Here is a 15173-nt window from a genome sequence, read left to right on the forward strand (position 1 = left end):
CTCCAAGGGCTGGAGCCAGGCTGGGAGAGCTGGAGATGCTCATGGATGAGCTTCATTGCCCCTTCCCACCCAGACCATTCAGGGATTCCCTGAAAACAATGGTGAGAGCTGCCCATGGTGGCAGATCCAGGAGAATTTCAGGTGCCATCCTGTGTTATCCATGGATGAAATCCCTTCCACAGGTGGTGGCTGCTGTTTTCCATTGCATGTGTCAAATCCATGTGGGAAATGTGATTAAAACGCTTCTCAAGTCCCATTAGCTCTGGGAGCATCAGCTTGTCCTGGCTGCAGCTTTATTACATCAGTCTGATGATAATTTTATGGGCTGTTTATCTCCCCATTTCAAAGTATAATTTTTCAAGTGTTGTGACCAGAGGCTGGAGGGATTTTTGTTCCTTTTTGAACTTTGCTCTGCAATTAAATCCCCATTGGGGGATGGAGGGGACTCTACTCCAATGCTCTCCAGAAAAACTCTTTATTTTCCTAAAATTACAGCTTTTGCCCCAGGACAGTGACTGTGTCACCCAGCAAACACATCAGCATTTCTGCTGGACTCTTGATAAATGAAAATAGCTCTGTTTTTAAATTTTTTTTTTGCTCCATAATTATCCTGGAAGGAGTGGCCTTGGCATGTTTGAAGGAATCTGAGTTTCCAGAGGTCACTGGGAGCAGTGAGGAGGTTGGAGGGAGGGAGCAGTGGGTTCAGCTACACAGATAGATGAATGTTAAATATATATATAATAAATACATAACCAATATAAATAAATATATATATTTTAAGACAAATCTTCAGCATCTTTGGGACCTTCAGTAACTTTCTTGGCTATTGGGGTGTCCAGGGACTCCTGGCTTGATGATCCTTGTTTATCCCTGCCAACTCAGGATTTTCCTTTCCTTTTCCTTTTCCTTTTCTTTCTCCTTTTCCTTTTCCTTTTTCCTTTCCCCTTCTTCCTCCTTTCCTCTTCTTTATCCTTGCCCTTCCCCATCAGCTGTCCTGCTCCGTGCACCAAATAAGCCTCTTTATTTTAGTATTTCTGGATGTTTTAGGAATATTTGCCCTCCTCCCTGACTTTGTTAGTGCTCTGAGGCTGTGCCTTCCCCTCTCCTGGACACATAGAAAAGAAAAACCCACCAGAGCAACCACACAAGGTTCTGTGCAAGGAATTTTGATGGCTGGTTGTGGTGATTTTTTCCTCTTTTTTTCACTTTCAGCCTTAAATTTCTCTCCTTCCCAAGTTTTTAAATACTTTTACCTTGTTTTCCATGGCTATGGATTTCAGTGGGTATGGATTTCATCCCCGGGGAGCAGGAGAGGGTATCCCCCATCCCTGAGCTCTCCCAGGGCACTCCCAGCTGTTTATTGCTGGAAGTCTTTTTTCCTTTCAAACACTTTTTCTCGTCCTCCAGCTTCCCAAGAGGGGTGTGGATGCAGCCAACACCCAGCCCAGGGCTTGGAGAGCCCCTTGGAGCTGTGAGGGCTGGATTAAGGTGTTATCAGCAGGAATTTGTGTTTGAAAGTGCTTTAATCAGCTGCCTACACTCAGTGCTTTTTGTCCACATATGTATTTTTTCAATTCAGTATGGAATGGGTATTAATTTTAAAATCCAGAAATCACAGGAAAAAAAAAAAGGGGACTGCTTTTATTTTAATTTTCTTGTAAAAACCCTTGAGGAGTTTCAGCCCATCTGCACCAAACTCAGTGAAAAGGTGGAAAACTTGGGGTTGGTTTTGTGTAGATTATCAAATACAAAAATGACTTTTTGCAAGAGGAAGTGCTTGGCTTGTGAGTTGGTTTCAGTCCCTGCATTGGAGATATAAATATATATATATATGTGTGTGTGTGTGTGGCATTTATATATGTGTATATGTGGATATATTTTTATATGCATTTATTTTTTGTGTTTATCTATAATTATATATGCATATAAGTCAGTTTTGTCTCTATTTTATATATGCATATATATATGGGGTAAATGTTTATGTTTACATGCATAATATATTTTATATAATATATGTATATGTTATATTTATATATATATATATATATATATAATATGTTTAAACATATATTTTTTAAAATTCTTTTTATATAGATAAATTTGAGATAATGGAAAGGCATTTTTTTCCCCCAAGTGTGCTTAGACCAGAGCAGGGATAATCCTGATTAAACCCACCCCTGGGAAAGAGCCAGGGAAAGCTGTGGAGCTCATTCTGCTCCTGTGGAAAACCCCCCCAGTGTTTTGGGCTTTTGCTTCAGAGGGGGATGGTCCTCTTGACCTGTTCCTGTGGGAATGCTGAAGACTTGAATCCATTCCTCTAAAAGCCATCATTTTAATTAAGGCATGAGCTGCAACCTCTGCTGCAGCTGCTTCTGCTGCCTCTCTGAAGGTGGAGAGAATTCCAGGGAAAACAGCATCAGCTGCAAATCCTCTGTTTCCAAAAATCCACCAAAAATCCATGATCCAACCCAGGCAGGCTTGCAGAACTCCTCCTCAAGCTTATGCAGGAGCTATTTAATTATTTATTACTAACCCCCAATATTAAGGTGATGGAGGCATTTGCAGGGTCTTGGCTGCCCTGTGGATTTAATCCTAAATGTGGGTGTGAAAGGGAATCTGGTGATTCCCAGGAAAGCCCCTCCCAGAGGTGGGAGCCACCCTTGCCTTCCAAACACCCATCCAGTGGGATTTAACCATGCACTGGGAAGGGGGGGGAAAAAAGAGATTTATTCATTCATATCGGAGCTGTGTTGTCCTGAGCAGTGCATGGAAGGAGAGCCCATCTGCAACAGGGGATATCCCGAAATAACAAGGAAAATACAGTGTTTACACAGCGCTGGAGACTTGTATCCTACTGCTTGTGAGTCCTAAGCTGGCCTGGAGAAGCTGCCAAGTGACAGCAGAGCTTCTGCAGGAAAGAGCTTCAGTAGCTGCTGCAGCAGGAAAGGGACTTCAAAAAACCATGGACTGGCAGAGGGAGAGTGTTTGGGGGCAGCCAAGTCCTGGGATAAATGGGATTGCTGGATTATGCCCTTTTCTCACCCAGAGATGGGGAAGCTGAGAGGTGTTTTAGAACTTTTATTCTGTTTTCAGTCTCATGAGAAGGGTGAGACAATACAGATGTTATAATTCATACCATCACAATCAGAAGCCAACTATTTCCTAATTATAATATATTTTAAGTGTTTCTTGGCCTATCAGCTTTTGTTACACCATGCTGTAAATGCCTTAAAGCAAATAATCTAAAATTACCCCTCATAAGTCCTACTACAATACATCTTTCATAATTCTATTACTCCAAAATACCTAATCTTATTTACAAAACCACCCATTAAAACTTACTCGTTCCATTAGTTCCTCTAGTTCCATTTCCCTCTCAACAATCTCTATCCCATTCCATAACATTTCTTATCTCAAAAATTTACGTGCAAATATATATTATGTGAGTCTTCTACCAAACTTTAAACATTTTCTGCAAATGCATTTCCCACATGGGATAAATGGGCTGCCAGGCAGGGCTGCCTTGATTTTCTTTGCCCTTCACCCAGATTCAGCCTTGCTGCTGGAATTCTGATTGTGTTTGTGGCTCTGTGTGCGACAGCCAGCCCAGAATTAAAGCACACCCCGTGTGCATCTCAATTCACACTTACTGCTGCTTGGATTCTGCATTTCAGGGAATTTAGCGGTGGCTGTGGGAATTCAAATCTGCAATTGTAATTCATGCTGGACGAGCTGGCGGGATGTGACTGCGGCCAGGCGCCGGCGTGGATTGAAAGCTGAGGATGTTTCAGGTTTAAAACACTTCACAGAGCAGCCCTTCACTCCTTCTCTGGCTGTTCTGTCCTCACAGAGGTCTCTGCAGCCATTTGTGTGATTTAAGATGCCTCTCACATTCCCAGGGCTGTCTGAATGGCTTTCCAAGGGGAACAGCCCCGTGGGTTTTGCTGTACAAAACATCCTGAACGTCCCTCGTGCACGTTCCTGCCTCTTGGCACAGTTCTGGGAGGCAAATGCAACACCAGGTTCTGCCTGGGGAAAAAAAAAAAAATAAAAAATTTTAAAAAATCACAGCTGGGTTTGCCAGCCCTCGCAGGCTCCAGGGGTTTGGTTCAGGCTGCAGGGAAAGGTGGGGGTTTATTTTGGAATATTATTTTGGGAAGGAAGTGCTGTGCTTCCCTTTCCCGAGGGTGTTGCTGCTGGGGTTGGCTCCTGGAGCTCCCTGAGCCCAGCCCAGGCTCCAGCTGATGCTGACAGCTCCAGCTGCCACATCCCTGCTGCCTTCACCCGGGGGGTTCCTTGTCTGGCAGTGATTGCCTGTCACCCTTACATGTGTGCAGCTTGCTTTATGGAATCCTGGAAGGGTTTGGCTTGGAAGAGAGCTCAAAGCCCGTCCAGTTCCACCCTCGTGTGCAGGGACACCTTCCCCTATCCCAGGCTGCTCCAAGCCCTGTCCATCCTGGCCTTGGGCACTTCCAGGGATCCAGGGGCAGCCACAGCTGCTCTGGGCACCCTGTGCCAGGGCCTGCCCACCCTCCCAGGGAAGAATTCCTTCCCAATCTCCCATCCATCCCTGCCCTCTGGCATTCCCTGTGTCCTGTCCCTCCATTCCCTGTAAATGGTCTCTCCCCATATTTCTTGTGGCTTCCTCAGGCACTGGAAGGCCACAGTTAGGTCAACTCAAAGCTGCTTTTCTCCAGGCTGAGCAATCCCAGCTGTTCCAGCTTTTCCTCACACAGAGGTGCTCCATCCCTCTGCTCATCCTGTCACCCTGCTCTGGGCTCCCTCCAGCAGCTCCGTGTCCGTCACATTCAGCAGCTCAGAGGAGCTGCTGGATCTACAAACATCTCTGAGATCTGCAGCCTGTAATAAACTTCTAAATTCCAGGTCCGGGATCTCTAAGTTGAATTTGCAGTACTCGGAGACTTACTGAGCTCTGATAGAGGATTGGCCAGCTGGTAAATTGATTATAGTTGTCAAATATGAATAAGTTGATGAATATGATAGGTGGATAAATATGAAGTGACCAATGACTGATGGTAGTAGGTGGGAAGAGCCTGAGCTGAAATATTCAGCCTCGCTGTGAAGCTGTAGCCTGAACAAATCAGTAACTGGTGAACCGGGACTCTGGTGAAGGTTTGTAAACCTTTGGTCACATTTAACCAGGCTGCTGGCATTCCCTGGCCTGCAGGGATTGCTCCAAGCAGTCCTGGGTCCCTTGCAAAGCACCCAAGGCTCTTGTCAGTGTGTAAAACTCAGCTCCACAAAGCAGCTGCTAAACATTTGCCAGCCTCTTTTATATATAACTACCCCGTGGGACAGGCACAGACCTTCCTCTTCCTGCTAGAACCAACAGCTCACTGTTAATTGAAAGTGTTAATTGCTCTCAGGCCCAGAGTGTTGTTTTTGTGCCGTGGCCTGAATGGTTAATCAGCAGTGTAAACCCAAATCCCCTTCTGTTAGGCATAAATGGTACTGATTCCAAATGCCTTTGGTTTTTTTCCTCCCCCTGATTTTTGGTGCCAACTCGTTCAGCTTTCAGTAGGGCAGAAGTTGGACTTCATTACCAGAGTCCATTGTAATGATTTCTTGGATTTTTTTCTGGGTAGACAAGGCTTGTGCAAGTTTGCATGCTTTTCTATATTTGGTTTTGTTTAATTTGATTGTACAAAGCTGTTGAAAAGTCCAGCTGAATGTTTCCACTTTCTGCAGAGCTGATTGTGCCACTAAACCAGGAGTTCAGAGGGAAAATCCAGCTCCTGCTGGGTTTTCTCAGTAACCCTGAGCTCCAGGTCCTGCTCTGAGATAGGGACAGACAAAAGTTCATTTGTCACGTTGTTCTCATCTCAGCTTAATTCAGATGTGGCTCGTGGGGATAATCTTCACTATCACAGGATCATGGAATATCTGAGCTGGGAGGAACCACGAGGATCATCCAGTCCAGCTCCTGTACAGGACATCAAGAATCCCAGCATGATGTTGGTGCTGGATTGTGTTCCTTCAGTCCCTTTGGCATTGTGCCTGCTGGGACTTTACCTAATCCTGGAAATTCTCCAATCCTCTGGAATTGCTCCTGCCTTTCTGGCTGGTGCCCTGTGGTGCTGAAGGATGGAGACAGGAGCTGTTGGAATAAATGCCAGCTGGTGGTTTTAATTGGGGCTAAACTGGTATTTCGTGATGGAAATCCAGGATCACAGGGGGATCTGGAGCTGAAAACTGAATTATTCTATTACTAAATATATTACTATATTATATATCACTCCATTCTCTCTTCTGTGTGTGGTGGAAGGATGTGGCACTGTTATTGGTTGTCAGAGTGGAAAATGCTCTGCAGGAATGGCAGGGCCAGGTGCTAGTGAAAAATATTCCAGGTGTTAGGGAAAATATTGCACAGGGTTTATCTTTTGGAGTTATCACCATACTTTGGTTCCCCAAATGCTTTCCAACCTGAAGGTGACCTCCATGGTTACATCCCTGCTGGAAGGAGATGTGGCTGTTGAGTTTTCTTGGTCATTTGGGAGGCAACTTTTAGTTTCAGTTGGGAATTTTCAGGGCTTTTTTGTAGAAGCTGAAAGTCCTGTTGAATTCTCCTTGCAAACCTCCTCCTGGTTCTGTTTTCTATGTGTGCCGAGGTGGTTGGGCTCACCTTTGGATAGCACAGGTATCCTGGATGGTGGGGAAAAACCCAAGAATTGATAGTTAACCCCAAAAACTGTGCAAAATCCCTGCTGGGGGAGGTGTTGGGTCCACTTGGCTTCGTGTTCAGACGGGATCACTGCCAGGCTGGTGATCCCTGGACACGTTGAGTCTCATCTTTATTCCCTTGGATTCTTCCCTGCTTTTATATCCCATCCAAACAGCATTGAATACAAGCAGTTCCTTGTATCCAGAAGGGGCTGTTGGAGGTTTTTGGGTCCATAGTTCCTTCCCAGCTAGGCACACTTTAAAACTTCCTTTGTCCTCCAAAGGCTCCTTCTGGTGCCGCTTTTAACTGGGGGAAAAAACGGCTTCTTTGTTGCAGACGTCAAGAAGGACTGGTCGGATCACGCGCTGTGGTGGGAAAAGAAGAAAACTTGGCTCCTTAAAACTCACTGGACGTTGGATAAATACGGGATCCAGGCGGATGCCAAGCTCCAGTTCACCCCCCAGCACAAGCTGCTGCGCCTGCAGCTGCCCAACATGAAGTACGTCAAGGTCAAAGTCAACTTCTCCGACAGGGTCTTCAAGGCTGTTTCTGACATCTGCAAAACCTTCAGTAAGTGGTGAAAAACCTCCCCCCTGAGGAGCTTCCTGGTCGGTTTGGCTCCTGCCTCTCCTCTGGTGCACGTGCTTGCCCTGTAAATTTGATAAATCCTTGGTGTTTTCTGGCTTTGAGCGCTCAGGAGTTGCTTGGACATCAAACAACCCAGATGTCCTTCCTTTTTCCCTTCCAGATCTGCTCTTTTGTGGGTAAATACGTCAACAACAGGACCAGTTGAGCCAGAAAGTGATTAAAAAATGCATTTTTTTGTGCTGAATTCTCTTCCATAGCAGAGCTGTCCTCGGGTTTGTCACAGGCGAGGCAGTACCAGCCCTGCTTGATATTCAAACTGGTTGTGATTTATTTTTTTCCCCCTGCAAATTTATGTGCTGGATGAAAAACAAACCCTGAAATGGGAAATCTGCCAGCCCTGTGGGGTGTCTTCTAGTGGAAAATCATATTAGAGATTAAGTGGTGATGCTCCACCGTAAAACTGTCTGGTGGAGGGAAGGAACCGAGTCTTGCTGTCTCCTCTTCACCCTCATTTCCTGGTGGAGGAGAAGCCCATGAGAAAGGAGGAATCATTCCCTACCAGGTACAATTTTTTACCCATCTTCACAAATTCCTCATCCCAAAACCCAGTGTTTCTTCCTGCCCACCAAAAAAAAACCCAGGGAGGAGATGGAAACCCCACCCCAAGGAGCTCCAGGAACCACTCCATGCTGGAATTCTCCCCTCCCAAAAGATGCTGCAACCCATCCTCATCTGTAGCAAATCTATTCCTGCTCTCAGAAGGCAGCTGAAGTTACTCTTGGCTGACCCAGTTGTTTGGGGAGGCAGGAAGGGCTCATCCCTACGTGCAGTGTCCAGCACATCTGTGGTTTGGTTGGTATTTTTAGCTGATTACTGATCTTTGCTGTTGCTTTCCTGTTTTGTTGGGTTTTTTTAAAACGTAAATATTGGGCAATTTCTCCTTAAAATAGAAAAGGCTTAGCCAGCGTTATTTCTGAGTGGATTTTGCTTCCCCCACCCCCATTTGGGCATTTGGGATGTCGTGCTAGACAGGGAGGTCCCAGGCTTGGACGCTGATGAATCTCTCCAGCAGTGACTCACGTCAGGAAATTCTGATATGGTTCATCACGGGACAGGAGATCTGTCACTGATGCTGTCAGAACCTTATGTGGGCCTGAAGCAGCCTTTTCTTCCAACTTCAGAGCTTTTGGTGTATTTATGACCAAACCAGCAGAATAATCCTGATATTTAAAGGCTTGGGAGGGAGGAAAAGCCTCTGGGATAGCAGAGGTTGGAGCTGTGAGCAGGCAGCAGGGACACATCCATCAAGGGTGGTGCTGGCTTCCCTTCTGCAGCCTCTGAAGTACTGGAATGAAGTTCCTGATTTTGGGGAAAGCAGGGCTTTTACTGGAAATTTCACTTTCCTTTAAGTGCCTCTCAGCAGCCTGAGCTGTTGGAGGACAGACACAAGCTGCAGTGATTAAGTTGTTTAGCCCTTCCAGTTGTGTTTACTGGGAGCCAGATGTTCAGCAGAGCTACTGGGAAGATGATACATGAGCTTGGCGTCAGCTTGTGGGAAGAGGGATTGGGATGTGGGGATGCAGAAGTGCTGGAGCTGGAGGGGCTGGGATGCTCTTCCCAGAACCACAGAGGTATAAATGCAAATGATGTACAAATGCATTTTATGTAAGTGCTAAAATGCCCCTATAGATGTCGAAATACTTATAGATGTCCTATCTAATGTGTTTTAACATTTATATACTTTATATATATATATAATATATATTAAGTATATTATATATTAATGTAAAAACCCATATGTTTTATACATATATATTACATATTAGGATTAAAATCTTGGCTGAGAGGGAGGCTCAGAGAAGCTGTGACTGTCCCATCCCTGGAAGTGTCCCAAGGCCAGGCTGGACAGACCTTGGAGCACCCTGGGATAGTGGAAGGTGTCCCTGGCAGGGCGTTGGAATGGGATGATCTTTAAGGTCCCCTCCAACCCAAACTATTCTGTGATTTTGTGATTCTGTGATTCTCCTTTTTCCCTCCCCATTTGTGTTTTCCTGCCCTATTTTTCTTCATTACCTTTCCCTGCCCTCCTCAGCATCCCTGCACAGAGCTCTCATATTCCATCTTAATCAAGCTGATTGTCTCTCCAAGGAAAACTGAGCAGATATTTCAAGGTGGAAGGGAAAGTGATCCCAGCATAGTCCTTGTCTCTGAAATCCCTTGATTTCTGAGCTCCAGGGAACTTAGGACAGAGCTGTGCCTGGGAGTTGCTGATATTTTGGCTGTACCTGTTTGCTGTCGTTGCCCCTGCATCATTTAATTACACACCTCAGTAACTCCAGCACAAAGCATCACCAGTGAGTAATTGAAGTAATTCCTGATGTTCTCAGGACCCTGACTGGTTGCATTTACAAAATCCTCACTACACACACAGGAGTACCCATGGATGAATTATTGAAGGCTGTCCTTTGCTTCTGTTCCCTTTAAATTGTTACCCAGAGGTGTGACCCTTGCAGAACTTGCTTGATTTTTAAAGAGAAGTCTCTGTTCTTGTGCAGAGGGAAGTTATTCCAAAGGGCAGCTCCCCAGGGCTCCCAGGAGGTGCCTGTGGGAAGATGCTGGAGCCACTCACACATCCCTCACTTTCCTGGAGGTCGTGTGAAGCCGGAAAAAACCCCAATCTCACTCCTAGTGGCTGGATTGCAGCCCCTTGATTCCCACAGCAGCCACTCAGGAGGGTTAGAGGCAGGGATTGACCCCAGCAGGCACGAGGAGAGGAATGGGCAGTGCAAGGGATGGGCAGCCCTCATCCAAAGGGTGGTCTGGAATCCTGCCCAGGAGCAGCTGCTGGCAGGCAGCTCCAGCCTGAAGGGCCAGCTTTGATCTGCAATTAAAGAGCAGAGAAAGAGAAAGTAAAACTTCACTTTTTTTTTTTTTTTCTTTTTCCCTCAGCAGCAGGGATTTGTGCTTCCCGCCTGGCTGGCAGTGGGACACGGGGGTTGGGATGGGATGCTCCCGTGGTCCCTGCTCTCATCATCCCACTGGGAGATAATTCCACCCAGAAAACTGCCCATCAAATATCCAACTGCAGATTTGATGGGCTGTGATGCCTTGAGAAGGCTGACCTAGAGCAGAGGCTGGATGGAGTTCCAGAATAAAGCAGGGATTGATTCCAAGGATCTCCTCCATGGATCCACCTTGGGCAGCACAAGAGCCCAGCCAGGGCTGCAGCCAAGATGAACCCAAATGGTCCCAAAATGCACGAGCGCTCCCGGGGTCTCTCCCTGGGATCAGCTCTGCTCCATGTGCACATTGCAGTTCAGTGTCCAATTCCAGCTCAGCCCCTGCACTCCCATCCTGCTTGTTTTTCTCTCTGCAGCCCACGGGGTTTGTGCTCCTGGGCTGAGATTTGGATCATTTGTCCTTGGTGCCCAGCTGGAGCAGGAATTGTTTTGTCTCCCTGCTCTGTGCACAGAGCTCACCATGCCCTGATGTGAACCCAGACCCACACACTAAAGCAGCACAGAATCTGAAAAACACAAAAGCTGAAAATTGAGGTATCAGCTGCACTCAGCATTTTATTGGTGTGAGTGGGAATATCCTCATTGAAAGCGGGATTTGGGGGGGTAGGAGATGCTCACCCATCATCCAACATAACAACAAATAGAAAAATCCTCTTTTCCTACATGAACAGGAAGGAATTCTCAGCTGTGAGGGCAGTGAGGCACAGGGTGCCCAGAGAAGCTGTGACTGCCCCTGGATCCCTGGAAGTGTCCAAGGCCAGGTTGGGCAGGGCTTGGAGCATCCTGGGGTAGTGGAAGATGTCTTTGCCCATGGCAGGGAACTGGATGATCTTTAAGATCCCTTCCAACCCAAACTGTTCTGGGATTCTGGGATGGCTTCACTTGATTCCAGCCCAGTGGATGCCTTACAGCTGCTTCCTTCCAGCATTCTGCCTGTATTTTTTTCCATGTATCCCAGGAGCTCCAAGGGACTCCAGGCAGGCTCTGCTGCTGCTCTCTGGGCACGTGGGACAGGAAAAGCAAACAGCAAGATGAAACAGTGAGAGTTTTTTCCCAGGCCTCGGCGTTTCCTGCCCCAGCAATGCTCCTTCTCCTGGGGACACGACTTATGTTGGAGCTGCAGGGTGAGGGGAGATGCTGTGACAGCAGAAAAGCTCCCATCCTTCTCCTCTTCTCCTGGCTGTGAAGATTTGGGACCTCTGCTGCCCTCCAGCCTGAGAAGAGGACAGGGAAAATTCTGGTTGGTATTAATGGGAGCACAGAGAGAACAACTCAGTGCCAGAGCTGGGAGGAGGAAGCTCTGGGAGGAAACACTCCAAAATTCATGACCAACCTCTCCCTACCCACCCTGAGGCTGTGTAAGACAGAGAAATTCCCTTCAGGCTCTTTTATTTCCCCAGAGTCTGGTGGAGCCTCACACCCAGCTCCTGCCTCGTAATCCATGTGAATTAGTCACCTGTTTTGGAAAACCGAGTCTGGGGAGCATCCTGTGCCCAGCTGTGGCATTTCCATGCCCACATTCCATCTTGCTCTGGTCCCCAGCTCCCCTTCTTGCACAGGGTGAGTGAGGATGGTGTGATCCTGAGGAGCTTGTGGAGCTGGGGGTGCAGAGAGTCCCATGAGGGTGATGAGCTGCTTCCCATCATCCCAAAAATAAGGAAGGTGACAGCCAGCCTTCCCTGCCTCAGCCTCCAGCCACCAAATGCAACCTGAGCCGAGGTGGCAGTGCATTTGGGAGTGGCAGGATGCCAGCCCAGCCCAGCCCAGGGAAGGTGACACCGTCCCAGTGCCAAATGTGACCTTACCTTTTTTTTTTTATTCCTTCTCCAAACGCTCCTCGCTCCAGGACAGAACGTCCTCTGACTCCTGAAGTATTTGCAATATTTCCACGCCCTCTGTTGCCAAAAAGACTTCTATAAAAAGCCACTGTTTGTTGTTTTTTGGGGTTTTTTGTTGTTTTTGGGTTTTTGCAAAACTGAAACCCTTTGGTGGACGATGTGCAGCGTTCCCAGGGCTCTGTGACAGACACGTGGAGCTCCATCCCTGACCCAGTTGCTTTCCAGGAGGCAAAGCTGCCTGGAGTTTGTGGAATCACAGAATATCCTGATTGGAAGGGACCCACAAGGATCATCAAGTGCAACTCCTGGCCCTGCACAGGACAGGAATCCCACCATCCCTGGCCACTGCAAACCTCTTAAACTTTCTTTTCTTCCTTCACACGCTGCTGGTAAATAAAGGAGCATTTTTCCTAAAATCATGGAGTCCTGGTAGATGCACATGAGCATCTCAGGGGGAATTTGGGGAGCAACAGCAACATTCAGGAGGAATTTCTTTATGGAAAGGGTGGTCAGGAAGGGGCTTGGAAGCCCTTGGAAGGGGCTGCCCAGGGAGGTTTGGATTCCCCATCCCTGAAGGTGTCCAGGAAAGGACTGGACATGGCACTCAGTGCTCTGGGCTGGGTGACAAGGTGGGGATGATTCACAGGTTGGACTTGATGATCCTGGATGTCTTTTCCAACCTCAGTGACTCAGGGGATGCAGGCTGTGGATGCTCAGGAGCATCAGGAGGATGCTCGGGGATGGCGCTCAGGGGGAGGCGGCGGCGGTGAAACACCGAGGATGGATCTGCTGCCTTTCCCTGCCACGAGCAGAGAGCCTTGGCAGTGGCACAGCTATTTCTAAATATGTCCAGGGAATGGGTGTGGAAGGAAATCTTCCCATTTCGAGAGCAGGCCAAATTGCAACGTCCTCAGCTTTTTCAGCTGCAGGGCCCCAGCGTTCGCTGCCAGCTGCGGCGTTTTCCCCTTTTATTGCCTGCCCGTGCTCAGCTGTCAGACCAGCCCCAGGAACTGGGGTCAGGGAAATAACCAGATTTAGTTGCAGGGTGTCTGAGATGGAGAAAAAAAATTCCTTTCCTCTCTCCCCCCCTGTCCCCACCCCAGTGGTGTGGAGGAGCATCAGGTTTTATGTCACCGTGTGAGTCAGTGAATTTTTTCATCCTTACTCTGCTGTTGACAGAGACCCTTTAAATAGAATTCCATCCTGAAGACATTAGGGCATGCTGGCCAAGCCTTCCTTGGAATTACTGGGATTGCTCTTTATGGGCCGATGCAGAGGGAAGGGTGTGAGTGGATTGTTTTTCTCTTGTTTGTGGGATTAAATTAATGGAGTTTAATTGGGCTGGAGCTGCAGTTCAGCCACTTCAGGAGCAAGGCTTGTAGTGCTGCCTGTGCTCCAGGAGGCATCCAGATAACGGGAGCCTGGGGATTTCGTCCCACTTACGGAAAAAAAACATCCAAACATTCAAGTGTTTGTTGACTCTGCCTCTCCAATGGCTCTTTTTACTGGCCTTGCAGTAATGCTTGGCTCCATCACCGCTGCCTGCATCCTCCTCCTCCTTCTCCTTCTCCTCCTGGGTCTCTCTGGGCTGGTGGTGCCCAATTTCGGCTCTGGGAACCACTGGCACAAACACTCAAACCCCTCCAAACCCCAGTGACCCCATTTTTGGGTGGTTTTGCACATCATTGCTCCCTTGGCAAATCCGTAAGTCAACAGGCACTTGGATTTTCCACCCACAATTTGGGAAGGCTCCAGCAAAACCTCTGCCAGGGTCAGCCCCAGCTGATTCCACACCCATAGCGCTCCTTGGGCATTTCCAGAGGCTTTGTGGGATGTCCTGAGAGAGCTGCAGGGCCCCAGGCAGTGAGTGGAGAGCTTGGCTTTTGCCCAGATAAATATTTAAGTTCCTGGGCATCTGAAGAACCCATAATAAAATGTACTGAATGTACAAACCCAGTAAACTGTGCTGGGGAGGTGAGGACCTGCTCCATCAGATACTGCCCAGCGTCCAACACAGACACAGCCTTATCTCCAGACACTCCTCAGGTTGTGCAAGTTCCTTTTTTAGTTTCTTTTTTGGTTTTTTTTCCCCCTCTGGTCTGTTTTGCAGAACTTTATCTCGAGAGAATTTATGTTGCAGATAAAGTCGGATGCTTCATTCTGTAAACTTACACTGTGAAAAACCATCCACAGAATTCACTCATTCCAAGGGGAAATAAAAACACCTTTATTTTTCGTTTTAAGTCTGAAATGGAAGAAAAATGAAGTTTGAGGTCTCATTTCTCTAAGACTCGTCAGAGTGATGCACAAAGGCTGTAATTTTTATGAGTCACTGGTTGGAGGGAGCAGTGCTGAAGTGCAGAGAAATCCCACTTCCCAGAGATATCCCACTTCAAAACACATTTCCTGAAGGAGGGTGGCTGGATCAGCATTAAAGAGAGGATTTCCCCTCAGTGCTGTCTGTGCTGCAAGTAAATTTATGGAGGTTTTTATGTTCAAGAATTAAGGAGGTGAACCAGCCCTCTGGCCTTTAGGGGAGCCAGAAACGGGGAAGGAAATTGGATGCCAGAAGCTTCTTTGCAACATTAATTTTCTTTCTACATCAAAAATGTCTTTGTGGCTCAGATTATTATCTGTATTTATGAGAACTGAATACTGAAAGTAGTGTGATTTTCCACCATTTCAGTTTTTGGGGATGTCAGTCCATACTCAGCCCTTCCAGTCAATGATGTCATGTTCTATATGTAAGAAAACCATAAATCTGTTTTTTTGTGGGAATGGGAGACCCTGGAAGTATCCAAGGCCAGGTTGGACAGGGCTTGGAGCAATCTGGGATTGTGGAAGGTGTTCCTGCCATGGCAGGGGGTGGAATGGGATGAGCTTTAAGGTCCCTTCCACCCCAAACCCTTCTGGCATCCCCATCACAACACACCTTGGTGGATAAAGATGCAGCAGCTGCAAGATCTACTTAGTGGATTTAGTGCAAAAGAGCATAAATTGGGAATTTTACACCCTGTAAGGAAGATTTATTTTTTTTAATCAGCT

The 15173-nt window shown here is 47.2% G+C and overlaps 1 protein-coding gene across 4 annotated transcripts in view; it reads left to right on the plus strand.

The window, feature by feature from the left end:
* Nucleotides 1-15173, plus strand: part of FERMT2 (FERM domain containing kindlin 2) — a 50575-nt gene that overhangs the window by 11643 nt on the left and 23759 nt on the right. For all 4 annotated transcript variants that reach the window (XM_041458559.1, XM_041458560.1, XM_041458561.1 and 1 more), the window contains exon 3: nucleotides 7019-7252. In XM_041458559.1, coding sequence (XP_041314493.1) covers nucleotides 7019-7252 — 234 coding nt within the window. The remainder of the gene's footprint in view (nucleotides 1-7018; nucleotides 7253-15173) is intronic.

This window comes from Pyrgilauda ruficollis, unplaced genomic scaffold (genome assembly GCF_017590135.1).
Source record: "Pyrgilauda ruficollis isolate IOZ18807 unplaced genomic scaffold, ASM1759013v1 scaffold129, whole genome shotgun sequence".
NCBI classification, from domain to species: Eukaryota; Metazoa; Chordata; class Aves; order Passeriformes; family Passeridae; genus Pyrgilauda; species Pyrgilauda ruficollis.